Source organism: Epinephelus lanceolatus, chromosome 13 (genome assembly GCF_041903045.1).
Source record: "Epinephelus lanceolatus isolate andai-2023 chromosome 13, ASM4190304v1, whole genome shotgun sequence".
NCBI classification, from domain to species: Eukaryota; Metazoa; Chordata; class Actinopteri; order Perciformes; family Serranidae; genus Epinephelus; species Epinephelus lanceolatus.
Window position 1 is genome coordinate 9,567,133 of NC_135746.1, and position 17,614 is coordinate 9,584,746.

The window sequence follows — 17,614 nt, forward strand, 5'->3', positions numbered from 1 at the left end:
AAACTGTTAGATTTTTGCTGCCCCCATCCACAGCAGTACGCTGCTTAGCTTCTGTGTCAGTACTCCTCTCTGCTTCTCAAAACTTGGGGTGAGCCAACCTCCATCTACTGAAGGTAACACATTGACTAAAGGTAAATTTCTCATACAGCCCGTTAAAAAAAAATCCTAAGTATCCCTTTAATCTGCACTGCAAGAAGGAAAGAAAACCACGACTCATCTCTAAAGATCTGTAATATTTATTGTGCCAACATAAATATCTTCAACGCATGCATATATTCACACAAAATACAAAAACTGTCCTGAAAACTGTGCGTTTCACATCAACCACTTTAATCTGTGTTTTATATTCAACAAAAGATTCAGCACTTTCAAAGAATTATGTGGCACTTTAACAGAACAGATCATGTGTAACAACAGAGCAACACATGGACACAAACTGTGACTGTGCACAAACACTTTTCACCAGAAGCTTGTGTTTCAACGACAAAATGAGCCGCTGGGCCAAAGGATGAAGATGAGCTGCCGGCTCTATCCAATAAATCAAGACCACACTGAGCGCGTAGAAGCAAACAGTAAAGAAAGAAACACTGAAGTTGAACCTGTTGGAACTGAAAGCAAACAGTTGATAAATGTGTGTGATGGAGACAAAGGAAACAGGAGGTGGTTACTCCTCTGGCTGCCGCTCAGCCAGCCGCGGATCAGCAGAGCCTTCGTTGATAATCAGAGAGAGATGAGTTCTCTGTGAGAGCTGCGCCTCTGAAACACAACAAAAATACAGTTATTTAACATCACATGAAACTCATCACAGAGCATACACAACATCCTGTAAATGAAACACACACAGGTAACAGAGTCGTGCTTCACACCAGAGAGCAGCTGATGATCCCTGTAATTTTCTTTGATGTATGTGACGACTGCTTCATGCTAACAATGTTGTATTTGACCCAAACTGATATAATTATCAAGTATTCACAGCATCACTCACCAAAACTGTCAGCAGCAGACGACATTTTGTCCTCGAGCATACCATCACTGAAATCCTGTAAAATCATCAACAAATTATAACCGTAGACAGGGAGTGTGTTTTGATCTTATTACACTCGGGCCACACTGCCTGCGTGAGCAGTGCATGACGGCGGCCTCGCTGAACTGCTGCAGCTCGCACACATGCATTGCTCACACTAACAGAGCTGCCTGCTGTTGTATCTACTGTGTTTTCACAACTAAAAGATGATACTCCTCATCTATGGAGCCATGCAAGCCACTGCAGTGTCAACAACCCGCTCCTGCAAATATTTCATAATAAAAGCCTTTTACAAACAAAGAGGCTCAAGAGGGTCAGAGGGTGTTTAATCTGAGACAAAAACACGAAGTGTTGAGTTCAAAAGAAATACTTATATATTCAGGAAACTGTGGTGAAAGGTGATATGTCAGTATGATTGTCACTAACAGGCTCCTTGTTGTCCCCTTGTGCCACCATGACAAAGGTTGAGAAGCTGGCAAAGAAAGAAAAATGGCGACTTGCACTGACAAACAACCAACATCAGCTTTGCTTTATATGTGAGTGAGTCTACCGCTACATAATACACCTCATCAGTCACAAGTAGGTCACTCAGGTCCTGACTCAAGTCCCGAGTCGAGGCTAACAAGTCCCAAGGTGAGTTCCAAGTCCTAAACTTTGAGCATTGAGTTCTAAACAAGTCACAATGCCCTCGTCACCAAATGTAAGCTTAGACAAGAGTAATAAAATCAATTTAAAACTTGTTGTCGTGACGACCACAGAAGGCCCGCCTCTCAAATCATCCCAATGGACGTGAGGCGCTTTTCTGCTCTGAGCTGAAGTTTTTTCAACTCGAGGAGCTCAGAGCACTGCGACAAAAACACCAGGTGCCCAGAGCGCAGAAAAACGAGGCTTGTAGCAACACGAAAAAGCAAAAAAGCTTCATTCTCATTAAAAACTATTTCACAAAGCACCTCCAGCTGCTGAAACACTTCCTGTGTGATCGGGACCTTAACCTTTGACCACTACCATGTGAATGTTGTTGTAAACTCATCTTATATTAGAAAAAACACTGCAACTTTCTCTTCCCGAATTTGTAAGACATTTTCTGGAAGACTATTCTTTCTAACTAATAATGTATGTTGTTATATGTTTTATGCCTAAATAAAATAAAGTGTGTGTCCTCAAAGATTTTCTCTAGCAGAGGTGCTGACGTGTGTATGTTTTGTTTTGTGTCCCTGGAAGATATTTAGTGCGTCTGCTGACACGGAGGGCTTTAGACACGTATTTGTAGACAGCTGTCGATGTTGAATTAAGTTTGAGTTACGTACAAGTCTGACTTGATTCCACATCATGTGACTCGAGTCCACAGCTCTGCCTCTGATAAACACATGCTGTTTATCTCCACACATCCATTAGGTTTACAAGCATCTGTAAACATTTGGACATCATCTCTGTGGACATTAGAATGAATGTAACCACCCACTGGCTTCATCTGTGCCTCTGAATACAAACAGTTACCTCTTCCTGACTGGTGGCTGTGTTCAGCAGCTGCTCACTGTCCTCTGTCTCAGCTTCAGACTCATCATCTGTTTCTGCCATCAATAAAATATTGATTTGGAAATTAATTTATGTCTAATTCATCGCACGTAGCTCACACATTATTGTGTCCATCAGGTCAGATACCTCTGCTGACGTCTGTCGGACCAACGAGACACGTCACCTCTTCATCCAGGTCACTCTGAAGAACAATGAAGACAGAATCATCCGTCAGTACTGTCATGTTTATGCGTTTCATTTTAGAATGACGTCGACTAATTTTTTTATTACCAAATGCTGACAGGGAACTGAGTGGACCTGTGGCTCAGTGTCAGATGGCAGAGCTGCAAACACACACACACACATTTTCAATGAACTGTCACCTAAAATATAAAATATACTATAAAGAATGTAAAGAGATCCCAGAGGAAGACCTTTCCAATCTGATATACAAGTAATGAAGATGAGCAACAAACCTGTGGGTGGATCTTGGTGAAGAGCAGTCTCATCTTCAGTCGCTGACTGAATCTGAAACAGAACACACAACCAATTCGCTAAAGCTGAAAACACACCAGTGTCGCCAAGCAGCGCATCATGTAACACGTGGACACGCCACACTGCAGCTCGTCAACACAACATGCTTTCATTTTTAAGGAATCCTTAGTTTATTCTTAGAATCTTTATGAAGACTTAAATTTATACTTTTTGAGCAATGTACTATTTTTTGTTTAAAATTAATACAGAATCATTTTTGGAGAATTTTTCTGTGGACACTGGATTTTTTTTTGCTGATTTTCGCTCAGCCACCAGAGTTGATATATGGGACAGAGAATACCCACTGCACTGACAGTAACTGATGGTGTTCACCTCTAAACAGCCTCTTAAGATTAAAGTCATCTGTGCTGTACCCACCCTGAGCTGCAGCCACAGAGCCTGAATGTCCTCTGCTGTCATGCTGCTGAGACTTTCTTCTCTTTCACTGCTGACTGTGACATCATCACCTGGCTCGTTTGGATCTGCAGAGCAAAGGAATAAAGAAGCCAAATCACTGGTAAGACAGTAATCAGAAATAATGTTGCTCCCAATGCAAACAACTGGATCACACTGCCTGTGTGAGCAGCGCGTGACGGCTGCTTCACGGAATCTATGTTCACATGGACTGCACTGCTGCTGTGGCACTGCTGCCTGCCAGCCTTGTATCTCTACACTGAGTCTGTCTCACACAGCCACAATAAAGGCTGTGTTAAAAAAATGAAGGGATTCTGTCCACATAAGAGGCTGAAAAGCTTTCATTTAAAATGGAAATTAAGTGTTGAGTTAAACATGTCTGTTAGTTACTCTACTGATATAAATACTGAAACTGTAGTGACAGGTGTAATGTTGCCAGTATGATGTCCAAATGAATCATTTTCACTGTCTATTTCTGCAAACCACACGTGTCACATGGGAAAAAATAGGTGACTCCAAATCTCTAGATCAGCCACGCTGTGCCTGAGCAGCTCTGCTCATGCAGGCAGTGTGGCCCAGTGTAAAGCAACACTGTGGTAAGACTGTCAAGTTCCATGGTAATGACACGTTCTGCCAGGCACATTGTTTTGCTGTTTATTCAGTCACCACTGAGGTGTGATACCTGTGCAGATACCTGTCAAACAGGCTTCTTCAACACAACAGGTCAACTCTTCAACCCCGTCACCCTGAGCAGCAACAAAGACAAAATTCACATATCAGGTGTGATCACTGTTTCAGGTTCACTTCAGAATTCTGTGGGTTTAAATCCTTTACCGAATCCTGAGAGGAAGCTGTGCAGATCTGTGACTCACTGGCTGCTGTGTCAGCGTCAGCTCTCAGGGCTGCAGACACAAAGACAGATTATTCACATGATATCAAATGTGACACATAGAGGCTTCCAAGTGCTTCCACACTTAGGAAACAATATCAGATAAACCAAGAAGCCCCTTTAACGCAAGCAAATGATTCATTTGGCCTTGTCAGTCAGAGCGTGTTTTATCAGCTGAGTGTTTTGCTCGCTGCTTTGGAGTCATTGGAAAAACTTCAAATCAGAGCCAAAAAGCGTCCAATCAGATGAACTGAGAGGTGGGCCTTCTGTGACAAGTGGGGGACAAAGTTACATGACTTTACCACCATAGTTAGTATAATCTGTACAGGAAACAGCAACGCAAGGTAAAAAGCATGTTAGCTAACAGCTAGTCAGATGCTTAAAGGGACATTTCACTCCATGTTCGACTCGTGGTTGCCTTTCTTTGTTTGGATCACACACACAGATGCCAAATGACAATGAATGGGAAATGCCTGAAAGGTGTTTAATCCCAAAATTCAGTTTGACAAATGATGATGTCATCAAACCTGAATCTGTATCCTCATAATGAGCTGAGCTCTCCTCTGCAGTCATCAAGTCACTCTGCAACAGAACAGAGTATCCATCACTGACCTGTCTGATGCACTTTACGTCAATGATGTCATGTCATACACAGGAACAAAGATCAACAAGGTGTAACAAGACCCATATTCTTATTGGACCGTTCAGGACGAGGCTTTCAGAAGAACACAAGTACTGGTAAAAACACCATCCAAATCCCTGTATGTCCATAACATTACCTCCACATGTGTGGTAACACATGGCAGCTCTTCCTTTGGCACTTCATCTCCAGCTCCCATTTCACACTTTGTAGGAACATCTATGAAGACAATCACAGTCCATCATCAAAATACAGTCATTTCACAGCACACGCAGTGTTACACACTGCACTTATGTTAGCTAACCAAATTTATGTGAATGAGTGTTTTACCTAATTGCCTATAAAGCAAAGATGCACTCCGACTTTCTGTCTTCATTTTATTTACCTGAAGCTACAGTCAGGGTGTCTCACATCACATACCTCTGTACTACACACTTAATAGTTAAGTGCATTCACACTGCATAGTACGGGAAAATGCAGTGTACTACTGGCACACTCAAAACGGTCCAAACATTGAGCATGGAAAGATGGACACTTCTCAACCTCAACGGTCGCCATCTTTGCTACATCACAAACTTCTCAACTTTTGACATGGCAGCTGGGGACAACAAGGAGCCTGAGCTGGCTACAGTGAACACCGCCGTGTTATACAGATGTTAGTTATACATGTTTTTGCACTAAGTACCAAAACTGTTGTCGAATAGAGGCAGTCAGTAATGTTTGTTGGGTCTGTAATGGTTTGGTACAGCAAACAATAATGCGAAGACTAACGTTAGCTTGCTGGCTAGCTAAGTTGCTCTTGGCTATGGCAGCACATTTTAACCAGCACGGATGTGGCACAAGTTTGGTGTCTTTGTGGGCGGAGATAGTGGTCAAATGTTGGCGATGATGCTCCACCGTCCGTTTGCAATTTGCAGTTTAAAAAGAAGATGACCAACAAAGAAAAGAAAAAGGAAAGCCGCTGTCACTTTTGTTAAGTGCAAAACATCAGTGCATGATTTGAGGCAACACTACCTTGTTAAACTCAGTGCACCACGCAAAGTACATAGTGTACTACACTGAAGTGTACTAACAGAAGTATGACATATGAGACACACTCAGTGTGTTGTAGGCTAATCGATAGCTAGCCTTAAAAATGTCATTTTACTTGGTACCCTTAGCCCATACTGTATGAGTGTTACATGGTCAGAATAAGTAATCACTCACCAAACACAGGAGGCACGCAGCAGGGCCGCACCAGTTCAGTCTGAATCTACAAGATGACAAAACAAGTAAAACCACAGTTTTAAAAAAAATCATGTCTTTGCAAGTATTTTACTCCATGACCACAGTTTTTTCTAAGTGTCTTTTTTCAGACACGGATCATCAAAAGATCTAATCTCACTACGTGCTTTGTATGGAGATGAAGTACAGCTGAAGATCAGATCGATGTGATGTACCTGCTTCAAGTCTTCAGAAATGCTCTCCTGTGTCTCCAGCAGATCTTCACTCTCCCTGAGACTGAAAGCTTCACAGGGAACCTTTAAAAGAATACAACACCTAATTAGATATCATCAAGTCTGTTTCACCATATGTACTCAAGTCAGCAGTATAGACGTTCACACCTACTATGCACCTAAATCAGTGTCACACAATTTACCATTTTCACTGTTGTCATACTGGTAGGTGGGATGTCCACTGCAGTGGTAACCTCACTGTTGTCTCTTTCCTCGGCTGAATCTGAAAATGCAACAAAATAAGAAACAACAAATGTAAAATTATTAACAAGGTTAATTGACCAAACTTTACATGCACATAAGATATAATCAGAGTACTAAATATGTTTACTGTCCATACTGACATGATTCCCCATGTATTAATTTACGGTCAACTGCTTATTTGATGGTCAGGAAATGCAACATATTGTTTACTAATCCAAAACAAAGATTAAAAGAAAAAACTGTTGCTTACCAGAAAAATTCATGATGTCAAAGCTGCTTTCCATCCTGTTGTTATTAACCTCTTCAATCAGAGACGAGTCAGTTGTTAGGATCTCCACCTCATCTATGGCCTCTATTGCAACCGTTGCTATCTCTGAATCGTCTATGGCCTCTGTAGGGTTCTCATCCAGAGTCTCAGAGTCGGTCGTTACTGTCTCTGACTCGTCTGTGGCCTCTGCAGGGTTCTCATCCAGAGTCTCAGAGTGAGTCGTTACTGTCTCTGGCTCGTCTGTGGCCTCTGTGGGGTTCTCATCCAGAGTCTCAGAGTGAGTTGCTACTGTCTCTGACTCGTCTGTGGCCTCTGGGGGGTTCTCATCCAGAGTCTCAAAGTCAGTTGTTACTGTCTCTGACTCGTCTGTGGCCTCTGCGGGGTTCTCATTCAGAGTCTCAGAGTGAGTCCCTACTGTCTCTGACTCGTCTGTGGCCTCTGCGAGGTTCTCATTCAGAGTCTCAGAGTGAGTCCCTACTGTCTCTGACTCGTCTGTGGCCTCTGTGGGGTTCTCATCCAGAGTCTCAGAGTGAGTTGCTACTGTCTCTGACTGGTCTGTGGCCTCTGTGGGGTTCTCATCCAGAGTCTCAGAGTGAGTCGTTACTGTCTCTGACTCGTCTGTGACCTCTGCGGGGTTCTCATCCAGAATCTCAGAGTGAGTCACTACTGTCTCTGACTCGCCTGTGGCCTCTGTGGGGTTCTCATCCAGAGTCTCAAAGTCAGTTGTTACTGTCTCTGACTCGTCTGTGGCCTCTGCAGGGTTCTCATTCAGAGTCTCAGAGTGAGTCACTACTGTCTCTGACTCGCCTGTGGCCTCTGTGGGGATCTCATCCAGAGTCTCAAAGTCAGTTGTTACTGTCTCTGACTCGTCTGTGGCCTCTGCGGGGTTCTCATTCAGAGTCTCAGAGTGAGTCGTTACTTTCTCTGATTCATCTGTGGCCTCTGTGGGGTTCTCATCCAGAGTCTCAGAGTGAGTCGTTACTGTCTCTGATTCATCTGTGGCCTCTGTGGGGATCTCATCCAGAGTCTCAGAGTGAGTCGTTACTGTCTCTGACTCATCTGTGGCCTCTGTAAGGTTCTCATCCTGAGACTCTGATGCAGTCATTGCCATCACTGACTCGTCTGTGGCCTCTGTAGGGTTCTCATCAAGAGATTCATATCCAAGCAGTACAATCATTGACTCATTTACAGTCTCCACAGTGTTCTCATCCAGGGACTCCAACACAGTCGTTGCAATCTCTGACTTGTCCGTGGCCTCTGTGGGGTTCTCATCTGGAGACTCAGAGTCTATAGTTACTATCTCTGACTCGTCTGTGGCCTTTACAGAGTTCTCATCCAGAGACTCATATACAAGAGATACAATCACTGACTGATCTGCAGCCTCTTTGGGGTTCTCATCCAGTAATTTAAATGCAGCTACTGCAATCTCTAACTCATCTGTGGCCTCAGTGAGGTTCTCATCCAGAGACTCAAAGACGGTTGTTTCAATCTCTGACTCATCTATGACTTCTGTAGGGTTCTCTTCCAATGGAGGATTTAAATCATCTAGTCCAATAGTGTCAACTGAGGAACCCTCCTCTTCTGTGCCTTCATCAGTTTCACCTGCTCTCTTAACATAGGTCAAGGTCAAACTTCCCTTTCCACCCTTTTTTTCAAGTGATGGATCGATGCCACCATCACATGGCAAAATATCTGCTTGGGGGTCGACAAGCTCACCAGTGCTCTGCTCTTCACTGGGGTCCCTCTGAGGGTGAATGTAAGTATCAGTATTATCCATTTCTTGACTTTCAGGATACTCTGGTTGGTCCTCGGGTGGTGCAGTCTCTTTCAAAGTGATCAGTCCAACTGCACCAGGTTCATTTTCCATCTTGGAGCTCTTCCACCAGGTTTTCATTGCCTCATTTATCCCCTGGCCCTCACATTCCATCCACACGAGGCATTTGATTCTTCCTTCTTCTCTTGCTACTCTGGTGACAGTCAGCTGTAACACTTTGTCTGTTGTAAGCGCTGACAGCTCATCTACTGCACCACTGTCCCAGGATCCGTGAGAAGCATCAAAGCCCTCAAGCTCACACAGAAATGCCTGAGGAGTAGTTTCCATCAGATCAGGGGGCATTTCCCTCACATCTGTAATGTTGACATAGGACTTGTTTCCATAGTCCACGAAGAGAACAGAAAGCTCATCTCCATTTTTGTCAATGACCTCTGCGCGGTACCAAAACTGATCGTCTGAAAAGAGAGCAACACATGGGCTGCCAGGAGAGGCTGAGCCTGGATCAATATGTTTGTGATCAACTGCACTGCCCACTTCTGAGACACCTGATGTAATCTTATCAAGTTCTTCCGAGTCTGCAGACTGACACCAAAAGGTCTGAGCGTCATTTATAGCTGTGATGTAGACCTCCAACTTTTGTCCCTCTATAAACACTTGCTGGTGGTAGGAGTTCAGTGGTGGTTTTTCTGAATTTTCTGACAGTTTCCTGATGTCAGAATTCTGGGCAGGCTTTTCCTCGACTTGCTGAAGTTTCTCTGAACCGATTTCAGAAGCATCGGTTGAGCGTCTAGTAGGTACTTTACACATGACATTCACACCACTGTCTTGAAGACTGACTTCCCAAACAGATCCTGACTGGCTGATGAAATGGCACTTGAGAACCTTTTCTCCATTGCCACCAATGTCTTTTTTGAAAGCTGACACCACTTCTGGGTCAGGCACTTCCTCTTTTCCAAGACCTGCAGCCTCACTCAGCATACAGTGTGTGCTGTACACAGGAAGTTCCAAGAAAGACTTATGGAGTCTGCCTATCTTGGCAATTGGCACCTTTGCTGTGTTTCCAAAATCAACAAACTCAACAAGAGCCATCGTTTCTCCGTGAATCTCTCTTACAACTGCTCGATACCACGAGGAATCATCTGCAAACTCTGCTTGAACCAGATCACCTGGATGCAGGTCTTTGATGTCGTTGGTTTGGGGGATGAATTGGGGATCATTTAGCTTTTCCACAAGGGAGAAAATTCCATCCTCCTCTCTGACAAGTTGCACATAGAAACTCAATGGGCTGTTGCAGTGCGAGACATAAATATCTGCTTCCATATCTGATGCGATAGATTTTGAGGGCAGGTCTGCAAGTTTAGGGAATTTTTCAGCATTGCTTTCCTTCTGAGATTCTGTGCCAGGTGATGTGGATTTGATGAGCTGTTCGTTGTCTATGGGAGGACATTTCCTTCTTGGTTTGATTTGGGCACCTCCGGGCTCAGAACCATTTCCTGTATTGCCTGGTGTGCTTTTACAGGACTGCCTTTGGTGTGGAGGTATATACAGCTCTAACGGAGCACTTTTGACCTTGGCATCCCTCACGCGTCGTGCTGGTTTGGGGGCGGAGACATTTTTCGTTGAGATTTGAGTGTGATCTTCCGTTTCAGCAGCTTGTTTTGGGACAACTTTTGGAGTCTTTTGTGCATGGTTTGTGGAAGCCTCAAGTGCTCTCCGACCCTGGTGGACAACATTTGTCTCTGTGTGCATCTTAATCTGAAACATCTTCTTCATCTTTGAATTAACCTGAGTGTTTCCATGATACAGCTCTACCAGGAGTTTCCCATCAGGCTCTCGGGCCACAACTAGTGCTCGAAATTTACATTCTGTCACACTTGTCTCAAACCAGGCATTTACCTCACTGGGAACATCGGCAGGGAAATCGGAGAGACTACACACAACTGCTTGCACAGGCACAGACATGATGTCTTTAGCCTCTCTGGGAACTGGGAGCAAATCTGATTTTTCCACTTTGATGGTGTCACCATAATCCACAAAGTGAACCAGAATCGCTGGCTTTGTGGCCTTAATCTGTCCCCTGTACCACTGCCCATCAGTGTACTTCGCAAAGCACAAAGTTGCAAAGACTGTTGGGAGCTTTACATTTTCAAGCTGATGACAGAGATTGTTCACTTTCTTCTTGAGATCTTTCATCACATCAGCGTTCCTCTCGAGCTGGCAGTAGAACTGACTGACAGTGTTCACACATGTCACTGTGACCTGCTCCTCTTTTCCAGTTTTGATGTTGTGCGTTGAGTAGTAGTACGTGTCCAGACGGAAAGATGGTCCAGCAGCCATGCTTGGAGGCATGCTTTTGACTAGATTGGCCATAGTGGTGCAGACACTCTCAAAGGGAGTTTCGAGATCCACAATGTTGAAAACAATCTTCTGCTCACTGTACATAACGGCATATATGGTGCACTTCAAAATCACAAAGTTGGATGCTGCAGTTTCCACAAAGTTTTGGAACCTTGCTACTGCTTCTTCGCTCCACTCGTTTATGGCGGATGTTGGGTCAACAGGGTTTAACAGACTGCATCGAAAAGCTTGGCCACGCAGATTGAGGAATTGCGGGCTGATCCTCCTCAGGTCAAAGAGGGAGATGGTCTCCGTCTGGCCATAGTCGACAAACAGCACATCCACATCAGCCGTTTCATGTTTGTGAATTACAAGGGCCCTGTACCACATTCCATTATCAGGGTGGCGAGCAACACAAGCTGTTTCCACAAAGGGCTGAAACTCACTGCCTGCATAATGAGCCTGTATGTCATGCATGAGCAATTTCAAGTGCCCTGCATTCTGTACTAGTTGACACCAGAAGTCATTTGGGCTTTCTATGTAGGACACACTGACATCAAGGACACTTCCAATGGGAAACATGTGCTCCTTGAATGCAGTAAGTCTTTCATTACTGGCAGAGCCAACTGTGAATGGGGTCTGGAAAGACACTGCTTTGTTCCTGCATACACCTGAGAGCCTGGCATCTGTAAGTTGTGGCAGAATGGCAGGTTGTGTGGTCATTTTGGCTTTGGGTTGTCTCTGTATCTCAGCCCTTTCAGCAAAGCCAGAACTGCACATCAGTGTGCTGAGATCTCTTTCTCCCTGAGCTTTGGGGTCTTTAAGTTGGACAACATAGCCCTCATCATGTTTTGCTGTCACATGTACAGTTAGTTCTTTATCTGTGACTGCTTTGATGAAAAAGTCACAGGCATCTGGACTCCATCTCCCATCTTTCGGCCTGACACCAGCCAGAGAGCACTTCAGTGAAAGACATGGCAGCTTTTTGAGCTCATCTGGAAGGGTCCTGATGTTGCCCCTGTCAACCACTTCAGTGTTTCCATAATCAACAAAGAACACCTTGACCTGTTGCTCGCCAAGTTCAGCCACAGTTGCTCTGTAGAACTCACTGTCTTCTGCCTTGGCAGCACAGTAGAGCCCAACTGTCGGATTTCTCACCACATCTTTATTCACTGAATCTGAGTACAGGTGGTAAATGCTATCCATCAGTTCGTCCAACTCATTTGCATAGTTCTGGGTTTGGATCCAAAACTCAGATGGGTCAGATACATGCGGAACAACTGCCACATGTGATGAATTGAGAGCAAGGTCTTCAGCTGGCAACTTCTCTGCCATTCCTTTCTCATCTTTTCCATCTTCTTCCTGTCCTAAAGAGAACATCTTTCTCTGATTCCTCTCTTGCTGAGCTGGATGCTGGCGGCTCCCTGCAGTTCTACAGATGGCGTAATCTCCAAGAGTTTTTTCTCCCTCTAGAAAACAGCTCTCTTTGGTACCAAACATGTTGTTAATGTTTGTGTTTTCATCCCCGTAAAGCGTGACATAGTGAACACCCTCAGAAATACTTTGGTACTCAAATTTGGCAATCACTGTCTTTTGCAGGAGAAGCGTCCTAAGATACTCAACCTGGCTTGTTGTCCATCCGACCCCTTTGTCAATGATTCCATGGAGGGAACAGATGTAAGTCACAACGGGCATCCTGAAGAACTCGAGAGCCAGTGGTCTGACATTCTCCACTGGAACAATCTGTTTGGTTCCATAGTCGACGTTCAACACTTCCACCACATTGTTGTTTGGGAAAACCTGTTGTAGAACAGAGCGGTACCACCTGCCATCACTTCCTCTTGCAGCGCATGGAAACCCAATCATGTCTTGCCCTACAATGCAATTGGCCATTCTGCCTTCACAGCGCTGTGTCAACTGCCCTGAGAGTTTCTTCAACTCTTGTGAGAAGACCTTCAACTGGCAAAAAATCCGCTGCGGATTTGTCACCTCAGTGACGATGACAGTTTCCACAGTTCCTGCTGGCAGCTCTGGGTACATATAGAGCTCTTTCTTGTGCAGTTGCTCAACTGCTCCCATGGAAATCTGAGCCTCTGGAGACACTAAGGCTCCACTATGGGGCTGCAGTGACTTAAGAACAAAGCCCTGAAACGCATCTGGGGACAGCTTCTTTGCAATTCCCATCTCATACATTTGTTTGGATATGCAGGGGATGTGCAGGAGAAATGTTCTATGTGGCACCAGTACATCCTGCACATGTGCCTTCACAGACCTTCCAGACAGAGATTTCAGAAATTCGAGAGCCACTGGGGACCATCTGTTCTCAGGCGTGAGGGGTAACACGTTAGCTAGCACACAAAATTCCACTTCAGGTGGCAGGTGGAAGTGCTGCTTCTTACCCCATGCCAACTTACTTGTGGTGGTGTTACATGTCCTTCCTTTGTCAATGAGGAACACACTGCATTTCAGGCCGCTTCTTGACACTATGCGGGACCTGTACCAAATACCATCTATCTGAACCAAGCACTGGTCACCAGGATTCCCTTCAAACTCTTGAAATGAGTTTCCGGGAGACTGAATGTCTTCAGCGAGGTACTCATAATCTGCTGTCCTCTCCTGGCAAAATTTTCCCCAGAACTCTACGAGCACACACTGGGGATGCAAGTGAGACCTGGTTATGAGAACTGTTACATCTGATCCTCTTGTAGGAAGTCCTTTGATTGAAGACATTTTGGCAGTTTCATGAGATCCAGCTACTCATGATTTGTCACCTCTCGTCAACACAGCTGTGAGCACTGGATGTTATCTGGAAAACACAAGGCACACAGCATACACACACACAAAAACACATTTAAATATGACTCACCAAGAATTATTGTTCCAATGCATTGTAGAGGGCAGATCATAATAAGGGCTGCAACTAACAATTTTCATTCCAGATTAATTTGCCCATCATTTCCTTAGCATATCTTTAAGTTTTAGGGTGTTGGTTGGATAAAATAATTTGATGTTTTTGGTTTATGACAGTGTAATCCTAGATGTTATTGAACAAATAACATTTGTTTTATCTAATAAGGTTTCAGTCTGTTTATTTTGTGTCAGTCATTTTTATTGCAGCAACTGATTGTATTATTTAAGTTTTCTATCAAAGTTAAATTTTTAGTTGCAATATTAATATTCGGTGTAATAAAAGAATCAAAACTTAGCTTTCATGTATTGATACAAAATTGCCACGCAAAATATCGCAATACTATGCTGTATCGATTTTTCCCCCACCCCTAATATTCATATAACTTAAAATAGGCATAAACTTGCCCTAAAACCTGTTTGATAACATAGGTTGCCCAAATTTTATAATGGATATTATATTTTCTTGATCACGCATCTTTCAAATAATACAAACCTTAAAGTGACAACCGTTGACTTCAAAAAAAAAAAAAAAAACTTTCTAGATATTTTTAATTTGTTTACAGATGCTAAAACTTTACACAACTTTATTTATATATGTTTTTTTCTTCACAGGTTGCTCTAACTGCTCATTGACTGGTTCTTAGCAACACAAATAAGGCCACCCTGTAACTGAAAGTCAAAGTCACTGTTATGTGTTTACTGCAACGTGGTGGTGCAGTCGTGCTCACTGGGTTGCTCAATATGCAAAAATAAATCATATTATAATATTATTTTGACAGATATGGCAAAATGAGTCGCAATTTGGGGAATTGTTATTTTTGCATTTAATTTTCACAGAGAAAAAAAATGGGGTCACTGGGGTCTACACCAAACTAGCATGTTGCCTTACATCTGGAATATAATTTACAGGCCCACGCATCTCTGTGGCACCACCATGCTTCATTTATAACGTAATAAATGACACATTTTACCTTTATCAAAATGTTCCAGTTCATGCAATTTGGATATTGCACTTAGACCTATTGAGATGTCAATAATATTTCTGATTAATTGTGCAGCTGTGCTAGTAGCTAATGTACTTAATTAGAGCAACCAATGTTAAACTCAGGCTCTACTTCTGCTCCATATTATCTGAATGACCAAAGCACAAACACATTGCCATCGTCATTATGAGTTGCTTCAGACACATGTTCAGTCACCATCATCAGACCCCTCCCTTATTAAACATACTCTGCAGTGAACCTGACACACCCACACTACACCACCAAACTCCTGTGACAGTAGGCAAACGTTCTTATGACAGAAAGACATTATAAAAGTGTCTTGTTTTTCAACCTTATTATCCAGTGACACAAAATGAGCCACAAAGACAAAAACCTGCGACCCTGAAAAACAACAACAGTCTGCCTGGGGGCTCGAAATCTGTTCAACTTTCAAACCTATGACACATTTTATCTTGTCTTAGCATGTAGTTTGAATTGGATTTTACTTTATCTTGTATTTAATCATACTCTTTTATCATCTTTTTCTCCATCACAGATGTTTTGCGTTTTATGCATGAATTGTTCTATTTATAAGTTATTTATTACAACAACAATCCTACACAACTACTTTTTCTAAAGACCATATGAGGCTTTACAGAAACACATGACTTACTAACATAATGACTTTCATTTTTTTTACACACACAACAACCGTTTAACAACCGTTAAAAATGTCGGTTTGCTGTATGACCGGTAACATTTAGCTCACGAATCACTATCACTTATTTTTATAAATCATAAAACTACCACAGACCTTCCAGAAAAATAAACCCAACACTGCACAGTGAGATAAATAAAGTGCTACAACAGGGACATGTTGAATGTTAGCTAACCACCTTACAACCGGATGTAGTTAAGCTAACAGTTACTAAAGTTAGCACCTGCCGTTAGCAAACTGCGGCACGGTCAATCATCATCAGCCAGCACATTAGCATTATGATTTAATATATTACGTTACTTAGCAGTAACTCGACAGACACACAATAACTCACCTGTTTTATTTCTTGAGTCTTCTTGAAGTCACGACAATGACGGTTAGCACAGGTTCACCAAATGACCGTGGACCCAGAGACTATGCGCACAGCCGCGGCGGCGCTAGCGTTGCTCCGACCACCGAAACTTTTCACCTTCAGCCGCCCGGTGTCGGTCCAGTCCCGGTGTTTTTGCTCCGGTATCCGCTGTTGTGACTGATGGTCCGTTAACTGCCTCCAAAAATTCTTCAGCAGAGCCAAAACGTTAACAAACTCCGCAGCAAACAGACGTTAGTGACGGTTAGACAGAAGCTAACGGCGGTTAGCTTGAAGCACGCGCGTGCCGACTGCCGAGAAACTCCGGAAAAGTCCGATTTTTTTTTTTCCCCCCCGTTTTTCATCCTTGACCCGGAACTGTCGGTGTTGACCCCGCGCCTTTTTTTTTTGTTCCTACCATCTACACAGTACAGATAATAATGCAATAAAAATACTTAAAAAACTAGTATTTGAAGACCAAATGTATCACCACATTACTGCATTACTGTAGGTCTCTGTTAAAGTTTATTAAGAAAAAAGACGTTAATCAATTGGTTTCTGCTCTTAGAGTGCACTAGAAAAGTAAAAATAATGATGGAAATGATCAACTGTTAGTTTGTCAACCAGCTATAAAAAAAACACAGATGGTTGCAAAACAGAAAGATAAACCAAAACATTTATCATTTTAATTTAACATACTGGTCCTTGGGAAATATTCCATACAGAAGCCTACTTATCAAAAATGGGAGGATTCTCTCGACTGCCCTATACCATGGAAACTGGTTTTTGGTTTGATACAGTATATAAAACAACCGTTGACTCATTCACAAGGTATTTTCTAGAGATGCACCGATCCAGCTTTTTCAGTTACCATTCCCGATGCTGTGGCTTTGAGTATCAGTCGATACCAATCCAATACCATGGTTGACCTGAAGTTGACCGTAACATAGAACAGAAAAGACTAGAGGCATCAGGCATTGATGACTACACAGTTCTTTCCTAAGATAAAATGAAACAAGATGAAACAGATTAAAGCAATGATGAACTATTTATTTTTAACAAAAATAAACAATACCTCCACACAGCAGATTCTCTCCTTCGCTCCATGACGTTTGACATAGCTCGCGTCGCAATAGATTTAAAGGCAAAGGATCGCCTCAGGTATCATCTATTTTGATGATATCGGGGCGATATTCGATCCAGATATCGGATCAGTGCATCCCTAGTATTTTCAATTAAGAATAATTTATAAGTTTCTGGCTCATAGAAAAATGCTAAATACACGGGGTATTAGAGAATCAGATCAATGCTGATGAGTCAACAGTCTCTCTTTTTTGGTATTGTATCTGCATTTTGGGGTAAGGTTCACAAAATGTGCTCAAAAATGAGTTTACACCTCATATTATTGGGGGAAAGGTCCATTTTAAGGCAACTGGAGTAGAATCTTTAAACACCTACAGATTTAAGAGCTTCCTTAAACACCAATTTATTTTTGAAGGGGATTATACAAATAACCAAGGTTATTAAGATAGATGAGACATGATTATTGAAGCTGAGGG

At 42.9% G+C, this 17,614-nt stretch overlaps 1 protein-coding gene across 2 annotated transcripts; it reads right to left on the reverse strand.

The window, feature by feature from the left end:
- Window positions 1-232: 232 nt before the first annotated feature.
- tdrd6a (tudor domain containing 6a) lies at window positions 233-13,825 on the reverse strand. Of its 2 annotated transcripts, none has more exons than XM_033648370.2 (15): window positions 6,967-13,825; window positions 6,656-6,735; window positions 6,456-6,536; window positions 6,223-6,268; window positions 5,156-5,235; window positions 4,904-4,958; window positions 4,322-4,389; window positions 4,182-4,233; window positions 3,452-3,555; window positions 3,016-3,067; window positions 2,831-2,883; window positions 2,687-2,741; window positions 2,522-2,595; window positions 986-1,040; window positions 233-756 (listed from the first exon to the last, which is right to left on the reverse strand). In XM_033648370.2, the coding sequence occupies exons 1-15, from the start codon at window positions 13,823-13,825 to the stop codon at window positions 665-667; spliced, it is 7,806 nt and encodes a 2,601-aa protein (XP_033504261.2). In that variant the 3' UTR covers window positions 233-664. The 2 variants fall into 2 exon arrangements, with proteins under 2 accessions (XP_033504261.2, XP_033504262.2); XM_033648371.2 differs by having other exon boundaries at window positions 4,170-4,233.
- Window positions 13,826-17,614: the final 3,789 nt, after the last annotated feature.